The sequence below is a fragment of the Silene latifolia genome, chromosome X (assembly GCF_048544455.1).
Source record: "Silene latifolia isolate original U9 population chromosome X, ASM4854445v1, whole genome shotgun sequence".
NCBI classification, from domain to species: Eukaryota; Viridiplantae; Streptophyta; class Magnoliopsida; order Caryophyllales; family Caryophyllaceae; genus Silene; species Silene latifolia.
This window is the reverse complement of record NC_133537.1, coordinates 49,458,617-49,469,999: the sequence shown is the minus strand read 5'-3', so window position 1 is coordinate 49,469,999 and position 11,383 is coordinate 49,458,617. Positions and strand designations below refer to the sequence as shown.

Genomic DNA, 11,383 nt, shown 5'->3' with positions numbered 1-11,383 from the left:
GGGTTATATTTGCTTTGAGCCGTAGGCTATGTGCTTACGTTTATCTCCCTTTTATAGCTCAAAGATATTCCGCCAAAGAGATCAGTCGCTTATGCTAAGGCTCAAGAGATGAGCATTGAGGATATCGCCAAAATGCTTGAGCACCAAGACGTGCTCACTGAGACCCTCAAGAAGATGGGGAAAGATAAGGAGGCTGGGGTAGATTTTGCCAAGATGAGCACTACTATCTCTCACTTCACCCCACTAACTATGTGGGTACAGGTGCACCGATTCTGCTCGACAACTGGTATCGTGAGATGGAGAATATCCTAGAGGTGGTGCATTGTCCAGAGGAGTTTAAGGTAGAACAAGCTGCATTCTACCTAAGGGATTCAGCCGAAGAATGGTGGGATAAGGTGAAACACAATGCCTTAGACATCTATCTGAAGCAGGGTAAGACTACAATTCCGTAGTCCGAGTTCAAGAGAGCTATGAGGAATGAGTTTGTTCCGGAGCGTGTTCGCAGCAAGCTGCATGATGAGTTTGATTCTTTTAAGATTACTGGGGACATGATAGTGACAGAGTACTACCATAAGTTCAACGAGAAGTTGAGGTATGCTGAGGATGTGGGGCTAAATCCGGTGAATTTAGCACTTCGTTTTGAGAAAGGGTTAACTTACCAGATCATGGAGAAGCTACCGGCGGGAACTCTTACCAATGTTAAGGAGGTTTATGAGAGAGTTGGACGGGCTGAGAGGTTGGTCGAAATGGCCAAGGAAACTAGGGACGCGTGGCAACTACAATCAAGCAAAGGCTTATTCGTCTGGGTCGAGTTTCAGTGGAGGATCTTCTTATAGGCGTGGTCGTGGTAGTAGCAGCAGCAGGAGTATCTCATGTTTTAACTGTGGCAGTGTTGGCCACAAGAGACATGAGTGTACTAGTGCAGTTGGGAGGGGCTTTAAAAAACAGTCTCAGGGGAACTTTTCTCAGGGACCGACGCATAGCTATGCAAGTAACCGGTCAGCTGGGTTGTGGAACGTGGGCAGAGCAACAATGGTGGTTCCAACCGCAATGGTGGTAATTCTTATCAGCAACTGGCGGCTAATACCAAACAGTTGTCAGCTGCCAAGCCTGCATCAGCTAGTACAGTGCAGGGGGAGGTAAAAAGAGTAGTGGTAAACGTTTCATGATGGATAATAAAGCTGCAGAGGATGATGCTCACGTGATCACTGGTTCTTTTCTTGTTAACAACGTCCCTACTTTTGTCTTGTTTGATTCAGGGGCATCACACTCTTTTGTATCGTCAAGTCATGCTAAGTCTATGGGTTTAGGGAAGTTTGTGTCTGTAAAAGATGAAGTTTGTATACCGTCCGGGGAGTCAGTGTCTTGTGGGAAACTGTATAAAGGGGTGTCCATGGTTATTAGGCAAGTTGATCTTCCAGTTGACTTGTTAGAGTTTCATATGGATAGTTTTGAGATGATAGCCGGGATGGACTGGCTGGGTAAGTATAAAGCTAGAATAGACTGTCACCAAAAGAAAGTATCTTTGCGAGGTCCTAAGGGGGCTAGTGTGTCTTATCGTGGGTTTGTTGTCAAACCAAAAGTCAAAGTGATTACTGTAGTGACCTTGAAGTCTTACTTGAGGAAGGGGTGTCATATGATTTTTTTGACATGTGAAAGATACCAGTATAATAGCACCGACAGCAGCTGAGATACCAGTGGTGGGAGAGTTTCCAGATGTTTTTCCGGATGAAATACTGGGATTACCGCCAAAGAGAGATTATGACTTTAGTGTGGATTTAAAACTAGGGACATGACTGATCTCTAAGGCCCCGTAGCATATAGGTCCTAAGGAATTGGAGGAGTTAAAGAAACAGTTGTAAGAGTTGGGGGACAAGGGGTACATTAGACCAAGTGTATCGCCTTGGGGTGCACCAGTCTTGTTTGTGAAGAAGCAGGATGGGAGTTTGAGGCGGTGTATCGACTACAGAGTGTTGAACCATGTTACAGTGAAGAATAGGTATCCTTTACCAAGGATAGATGATATTTTTGACCAGTTGAGAAGAGCTGGTGTCTTTTTGAAAATCGATCTAAGGTCGGGGTATCATCAGGTGAGGATTCGGGATGAAGACATACCAAAGATAGAGTTTCGATCGCGGTATGGTCACGATGAGTATGTGGTGATGCCGTTTGGGTTGACTAATGCGCCAGCATCGTTTATGGATCTGATCGATGAACCGGGTTTTCAGCCAGTATTTGGATTAGTTTGTGGTGGTGTTTATAGACGCCATCTTAGTCTATTCCAAGACTAAGGAGGAGCACGAGGAGCCCTTACGACTGGTGTTACAAACTCTACGTGACAACCAATTGTATGCAAAGTTGTTTAAGTGTGAGTTCTGGATAAAGAAAGTGGCTTTTTTGGGCCATGTGATTTGTAAAGAAGGTGTATCTATGATCTTTGCAAGATTGAGGCGGTGTCTAACTGGGAGGCGCCGAAGAATGTGGCCGAGATCAGGAGTTTCTTGGGTTTGGCAGGATACTATCGACGGTTCGTGAAAGACTTTTCAAAGATTGCCAGTGTAACACCCCACGGTAATTGAAGAAGTCTAGTGATATGCTTAAATGACTAGTGCTTAAAGGGATTGGAAGTACTACTCATATCAACAAAGTGCACTTTGTTTTATGGTCATCCATGCAAAAGAACTCCACGGTTAAGCGTAGTTAAGCGTGCTTGGCTGGGAGTAGTCTTAGGATGAGTGACTTCCTGGGAAGGTTCCTAGGATGCGCATGAGTGAGGACAAAATGCGCTATAAAGGACCTGTGTTGATCTGTGGGCTATGTACACAACCTGGTGAGCTATCACAAGTAACCGCTCCCGACCCTAGGTTTGGGTCGGGGTGTTACAAGTGGTATCAGAGCAACCCTGCGACCGTGTGGTGATCGGAGGCAGTTGTTATACACCCCTAGAGGCAGTGGTTATACGCTTCATTGTGATCACACACCTAGTGGGGAGGATTCTCGGTTAGCGGTTATGCTCTCAGGCGCAACGAGGACGTTGCTTTCTTAAAGTGGAGGTGATTGTAACACCCACGGTAATTGAAAAGGTCCAGTGATAGGCTTAAATGACTAGTTCTTAAAGGAATTGGAAGTACTACTCATATCAACAACGTGAACTTTCTTTTATGGTCATCCATGCAAAAGAACTCCACAGTTAAGCGTGCTTGGCTAGGAGTAGTCTTAGGATGGGCGACTTCCTGGGAAGGTTCCCGGGATGCGCTTGAGTGAGGACAAAATGCGCTATAAAGGACTTGTGTTGATCTATGGGTCATGTACACAACCTGGTGAGCTATCATAAGTAACCGCTCCCAACCCTAGGTTTGGGTCGGGGTGTTACATCCAGACCTATGACAGCTTTGATGAGGAAAGAGAACGAGTTTCGTTGGGATGAAAGTTATGAGACAACGTTTCAAACAATAAAGGAGCGTTTGACCACAGCTCCAGTCTTGGCTTTACCTGAAGGGAGTGAGAATTTCGAGGTGTATACAGATGATTCGAAGAACAGGTTGGGTTGTGTGTTGATGTAGAACGGGAAAGTCATTGTCTATGCTTCTAGGTAGTTAAAGTCTTATGAGGATAACTATCCGACGCATGATCTAGAGTTGGGTACAGTTATTTTTGCTTTAACGATTTGGAGACACTATATATATGGTGCGACATTTAAGGTGTTTTCTTATCACAAGAGTTTAAAGTACATCTTTACTAAGAAGGAGTTGAACATGAGACAGAGTATGTGGATGGAGCTAATTGGAGACTATGACATGGATATTATATACCATGAAGGGAAGGTGAATGTTGTGGCCGATGCGTTGAGTAGGAAGAGTGTGCAATCTCTATGCACAGTTATGTCACTGATGAGGTTAAAAGATGAAGTGACCTAGATGGGGATGCATGTAATCTAGAAGGGGGATACCAAGGGAGATTTGACAGTTGAACCAGATCTTTATGATGATATTCGTAGGAAACAGGCTCTTGATGCTAAGATTCAGGAGTGGAGGGCTAGAGTAGAGAAGGGGACAATGTCTTGGTTCTCTATTCATTCTGATAGGAGTGTTAGGTTTGATGGGAGATGGTGTGTACCTAAAGATGAAGAGTTGAAAAAGATAATCATAACTGAGGCTTATTGCACTCCGTATTTAGTGCATCCAAGTGGTGACAAGCTTTATAAGGATCTTAAGCAGACGTTTTGGTGGCCTGGAATGAAGAGGGAGACATCAAATTTTATGGCTCAATGTTTGACTTACCAGAGAGTCAAAGGGGAGCAGCGAAGACCGTAAGGTATGATTCAGTCTCTAGAGGTACCTACAGTGGAAATGGGAATCTATCTCCGTGGATTTCATTGTGGGATTACCGAGGACTCAGTAATGTAATAACATGATTTGGGTGTGTTGGAATATGTGTCCTCCGACAATAATGCGATCACAACTGTTGATCATGATGATCACATGTTTAAATCTCATTTTAAAGAATACGATTGGGAAGTAATTTTTACGGTCAACTGGTCCACACATATCGATAATGATTGGCTGACTAGAGTTTGACATTACTGTCGTACGACGGTGGTGACCAGTTGATCCCCTTAGGTCATACCTATAGGGTAACACTCTTAATTGATCATTTAATTGATCGTATGACGATACGGGTCAATTAAATTACTTAAAATTGACGGACGATTTTGGAAGTAATATTTACGTGTCTTATTGAAATTTGATTAAATAAGATATGGTCTAAGTAATCGAATTGTTTTATTACTTAGATGAAATTATTGTTTAAGGAAACAATTGAATTTGAATGAATAAATTATTATAAATACAAGATGTTGTGATTTATAATTGGTAAATTATTTTGGTACAAGTAATTATGAATTACTAAGTCGATTTTGTATATGAAGTATTTTTATTAATGCGTTGATTTTTAATATGTTAAAAATACATAACAATTTTATGTGACATATGACATGTGACAAATTGACAAATTGACAAAAATAAAATGGAGTCCATTTTATCTATTTGGACCGAAATAATGGGGTAGTATTAGCAATATATTATGTTAATTGAGTTAGTGGAAAACATGATCATATTAGCCTAATACTAGCCATGCATACCTACTTGTTCTTGTGAAGACAAACTTGTGCATGCATTGGCTCCCTCTCTTCTCTCCTTCCCACCGGTTTTGAGAAGACAAAATAGAGAGTTTTTGCTCTATAATTTATCTTATACACTACATCACTACACTAGTGTATTATTATTCATTCATCATCTAAAAATAAGAATTTTTAGAAAGATAAAATCTTCCTTCTCCTCCCTCTCTCTTAACCGAATTATTTGAGAGACCAAATAGTTTTTGGGTCATTTTTATACAAAATTAATATTATTCTAGTAATAATAATATTAATTTTATTAAGTTGTTATCTTGGGTATAAAACCTTGGGAGGGATTCTCTACTTAAATCCTTTGTTCATCCATTTCAGGAGAGCTCAAGAACAACAGAGTAGGAGAACTCTCTTGTGCCCTTTGATCCGAAAAAAAAAAAAACAATGTAAGAATAAAGATTTCTTCCTTATTTTACTTATTGTTTGCATGCATAAGATCACCTTTTAATTTTATGACTAAATTAAAATAAAACATATATGAATATGTTAAGTAAAGAGATCTAGATTTCTAACAAGCGGTATCAAGAGCCTTGGTTGTTTGCATGCAAATCGGTTATAGTTTTTCCGAGTTATACGATTAACATATAAAACTTGTAAATTTTTGTTATTATGATATATCACGAAATAAAATTATGCATGTTAAAGTTTCTGGTCTTAAAATGTTTTTAGGATATTTTGGTTAATTTATGGATTTTTATTGTTCATCTTATATAATAATGGCATTAAAAATATAATTTTATGATTAAAATGTCATTTTTGGACTAAAATTAGCTACACTTCGAATTTTCCAGTGATTTTTGGATATGTTATCACATGTTTTATTTTTAGATGTCCTGTAAATTTTCATAATTTTTGGAGTTTTTATGCTCGAAATTTGGATTTTTCATGATAAAAATCGAATTTAAATGGAAAATAGGTTAATATGAGATAAATTTCGAATCTGGTCTTATATATTTAGTATGTTGTCACATGCAATGTTACAAGATGTGTGTAAAATAATAGGCTATATAGAAGTCTTTTTGCATGATTTATGAATTTTTGATGAAAAATAGCATAAATAGTGACTTAATTAGTGAATAATTGCTAAAACATACTTCATGACTAAGGAAAAACGTCACATGTTGCATTTTATTATATTTTTCAGATCTAAAATTGAAAAGTTGGTGAATATAATTTTTCTCATGTTTTTATGATTTGTATTGATAAATCCCATAAACCGCAACATAGTTTTTCCGATAATTTTACGAAATTTTAACCTAAGTTTTTGAACATTATGAGTGTAATGGTATTTTTCCAGAATTTTCATAAGTTTAAATTTCAAATTTCAAATTTATTTGGAATTTTTGTGATATATTTGAAGTTTATAGCATTTTTATTGTATTTTTAGGTCCATTAATGAACAATTTTAAGAAATATGAGTTAATTATAATCAAATAGTTAGTGGAGACTAATTTTGAGTCCTAAGAGGTTAGGGTAATTAACTTATGCATAAATATGAATTTATGTAATTTATTGTGTTTTTAAAACGTTGAATCACGCAAATCCGTAAAAACCGTGTAATATACGATATTGGCTCCTTAAAGACGATTTAGCATAAAATTGGGCACGTTCATACATATTATAATGCTGCATTTTATTTATAATTGTCATAATTTTATTTTATGTAATTTTTGAATTATGTAATTTTTACTTAGTATGGCCTTAGTTTTCATTGGTATTACCCGAAATGTATGGGAATATCAATTCAGTTATAATTTATTGTGATCTCGTATCACCATTTTGTAATTTAATAGATTTATTTTATTTTAATTACAAATGTATAATAGGAAATTATGTAATTTGTTATGTAATTTATTAATTCCGGAGTTCCTTGAAGACGGTGTCACTCAAGAAGGCGATACATACAGACGGTGTTACCTCGAGATGCGTGCCAATAACCGTAGTTCAAGGGACCAATGAAGTAGAAACCATGAAAACCTATTTCGCGAGGGAGTGCACTCGGCCCTACCGGGGTACAAACCTTGTTACGTAGGGGAAGTAGGTGATAAATGTCTATCCACCGAATTTATGTTGATGAGGGGTATTTCGGCACACCGTGCCCTAAGTTGATATGAGTTTGGATCATGGACACATTTATTCGAAATTTGGGTTGTAGTCAACGAAAGTATTCACGACGATTTCCGGATGTGTTTCGGGCTAGAGATAAATATTAATGTAATTTTATCAACCAAGAGTTCTAAAAGTAGAATCGATTAAAAGGTTAGTCCACCGAGTTATGTTAATAAAGGGTATTTCGGCACACCGTGCCCTAAATTAATATGAATTTGGGTCTTGGAATCATTTATAATAGTTGGGTAGAGGTCACTATATAAATGTTCATATCTTGTTAATTTATTTACAAGAATGATTTAAAAAGACAAATGTTAATATTTCCTTTTCCTCCATACTTGTAGTTCATTACAATGGATCCATCAAATGCTACCACACCGATAACTATTGAGTCATACCACAATTTTTTTGAAGACGTTTGCTCCATCAATGATTTCGACACCACTAGAGAGCTTCATTTTGGGATAGGTTCGGATGGAAACCTTAACTTCATCACTTCTACTAGACCACCTACTACTACTAGATCTCGTGTGAGCCCGTCTCAGGAAGACCGCCTCATACAATCTATAGGATCTTTGTCTCTGGAAGATAAAGATGTCAAAACTAGTAGGAGCTCAAGCAATTAAATCCTTGCTTCAAAGGGCAAAAGGTTCAAGAAGAAGGGAAAGAAAATCAAAAACTTCAAGCAAGTTGATGATGAGTGCCATTATTGTTATGGCATGGGACATTGGCTTAGGAATTGTCCCGTATATTTGCGAAATATAAGGGAATGAATCATCGTTCCAAAAGGTAAAATTCCTAAGGAAATTTATGTTATTGATATAAATTATACTTCCACTACGACATGGGTACTGGATACCGGTTGTGGTTCTCACCTTTGTAATCATTTACAGGGTTTAAGAGACGTGAAGAGGCTTAGCAAAGGAGATGTGGATCTACACCTTGGAAATTGAGCTCGAGTAGCGGCCGAATCCAAAGGAACTTATGTATTAGCTTTGCCTAATGGATTTGAGTTGTATTTACATAATTGTTTTTATGTGCCTACACTCTCTAAAAACATTATTTCAATCGCCATGCTAGACATGGACGGTTTTTGTTTTGTCATTAAGAACAATCGTTGTACTATTTCAAGGAATGATTTGGTTATAGGTCAAGCTTCTTCCATCAATGGCATTTACATTTTAGAGACCTCAAGTCCAATTAATGATATCTATAACATTCAATCAAAGAAACTCAAATCACGTGACCCAAATGAATCGTTCATTTGGTATTGTCGATTAGGTCACATAAACGAGAATCGCATTAAAAGATTAATTTCATGTAATGTGATTACACCATTTGATTATCAATCATATGGTACATGCGAATATTGCCTACTTGGCAAAATGACTCGTAATCCTTTTAGTGGTAAAGGGACACGAGCTAGTGAACTATTAGGACTCATACATACCGATGTGTGTGGACCAATGAGTATCACCGCTCGTGGAAATTATGACTACTTCATAACCTTCACCGATGACTTGAGTAGATATGGGTATATCTATTTGATGAAACATAAAAGTGAAGCGTTTGAGAAATTCAATGAATTTCAAAACGAAGTAGAGAACCAATTGAACAAAAGGATTAAGGCACTACGATCCGATTGTGGTGGAGAGTATCTTAGCCTTGAATTTGATTCACACTTGAAAGGTTGTGGTATTATATCACAACTTACTCCACCCGGAACACCACAACTTAATGGTGTTGCCGAAAGGAGGAATCGAACCCTACTTGATATGGTTCGATCCATGATGAGTCAAACCAAGTTACCAAACTCGTTTTGGGGATTTGCGATTCAAACCGCAATAAAATCTTTGAACGTAAGTCCAACCAAAGCAACTGAAAAGACTCCATATGAGATATGGAGAGAAAAGGTTCCAAATCTATCCCATATGAAAATTTGGGGTTGTGATGCTTATGTCAAAATTAAAAATGATAATAAGTTGGCACCACGATCCGAAAAATGCATTTTTGTAGGATATCCCATGGCCTCACGGGGCTATTACTTCTATAAGCCGCAAGAGAACAAAGTGTTTATGTCTCGAGATGCTGTCTTCCTAGAAAGTGATTTTATTTCTAGGGGACAGAGTGGGAGAAATTTTGAACTTGATGAAGTTCAAGAGCCACAAACCGAGATAGAGACGCAAGAAGAAGTTCCTTCGTCGTCTAACGCGGTTATTCCTCCTCCTCTTAGAAGAACGGGCCAAGTTATTCGCCATCCCGATCGATATGTGGGACTTATCGAAAAAGATGGAACACTCGATGTGTTGCTTATAGAAAGTGACGAGCCCGCCACCTACAAGGCCGCAATCTCTAGTCCAAATTCCTCCTTATGGCTTGAAGCCATGAAGTCCGAAATGGATTCTATGCATGAAAACCAAGTTTGGGACTTGGTAGATTTGCCTAAAGGGGCAAGACCTCTTCAATGCAAATGGATATTCAAAGTCAAGAATGGCATAGAGGGACATGACGATGTCTACAAAGCTAGGCTAGTGGCAAAAGGATTTACCCAAGTCCAAGGTCTCCATTATGATGATACCTTCGCCCCCGTAGCCATGCTAAGATCCATACGGATTTTGTTAGCGATCGCCGCATTTCATGATTATGAAATATGGCAAATGGATGTCAAAACCGCTTTTCTAAATGGGCATTTAGAAGAGGAGGTGTACATGGTACAACCCGAAGGTTTTGTTGATTCTAAGAATCCTAACAAAGTGTGCAAGCTTAAGAGATCCATTTATGGTCTTAAGCAAGCATCTAGAAGTTGGAATCATCGATTCAATCATGTTATAAAGGAGAATGGTTTCACTCGAAGTGTTGAGGAACCATGTTTATACATGAAATTTAGTGGGAGCAATGTTGTGTTCCTAATCTTGTATGTCGATGACATACTACTCATTGGAAATGATATTCCAATGTTGTCTTCTGTTAAGAAGTGGTTAGGTAACCACTTCCAAATGAAGGATTTAGGAGAGGCACAACGCATATTAGGTATCCGGATCCATAGAGATAGATCCAAGAGGATATTGGCACTAAGTCAAGAATCTTATGTTGATAAGATTCTACGACGGTTCAAAGATGGACAAATCTAAAAGGGTTTGGTACCTATGGTAACTGGGACGATATTGAGCAAGACTCAATCTCCCTCCGAACCCCATGATGTTGAACGCATGAAGACGATCCCTTATGCTTCCGCTGTTGGATCAATCATGTACGCCATGATATGCACACGTCCTGATGTCTCGTATGCCTTGAGTATGACGAGTAGATATCAAGGAAATCCAGGTGAGAGTCACTGGATAGCCCTGAAGAACATCCTTAAGTACTTGAGAAGAACTAAGGATTCTATTTTAGTGTTTGGAGAAGACACTGAGCTACGTGTTAATGGATACACGGACTCGAGTTTTCAAACGGATAGAGATGACATGAAATCACAAGCTGGTTTCGTTTTCATGCTCAATGGTGGTGCCGTTAGCTGGAGAAGCTTCAAGGAAGTTGTAACCGCGGATTCAACAACAGAGGCTGAGTACATTGCAGCATCAGAAGCTGCCAAGGAAGCTGTGTGGATCAAGCAATTCACGGAAGGTCTAAGAGTAGTACCTACCGCCAATGATCCCATCACTCTCTATTGTGATAATAGTGGGACGATCTTCCAAGCTAAGGAGCCAAAGTCTAGTAATAGATCTAGATATGTACTTAGAAAATATCATGTAATATGAGATTTCATTGAAAGAAAAGAAATAGCGATTTGTAAGGTTGGGACGGATGACAACGTAGCCGATCCGCTCACCAAGCCTTTATCGCAAGCCAAGCATGAGGGACATGTTGAGTCCATGGGACTTAAACGTGTACCAAGTTTATGTTAGATTTTGAAATGAAATAAAAGTGTTGTTTTTGTTCATGTTCATAATCGAATTTGTCTTTTATCTTTTCTTTATACATTGTTACATCCAAACGGGTTGTAGTGACTTTTGAACCCCGTTAAAGTGAACACGGATTAACATAGTATTCGCCCATAGTCACTTGTATGAGGTGACATCTCGAAGT

The 11,383-nt window shown here is 38.6% G+C and overlaps 1 protein-coding gene across 1 annotated transcript; it reads left to right on the top strand.

Annotated features, from left to right (window-relative positions):
* The first annotated feature begins 1,168 nt into the window (after positions 1-1,168).
* LOC141617340 (uncharacterized) lies at positions 1,169-1,796 on the top strand. Its single transcript, XM_074434523.1, has 2 exons — positions 1,169-1,481; positions 1,660-1,796. Exons 1-2 carry the CDS (start codon positions 1,169-1,171, stop codon positions 1,794-1,796), a joined length of 450 nt encoding a protein of 149 aa, XP_074290624.1.
* Positions 1,797-11,383: the final 9,587 nt, after the last annotated feature.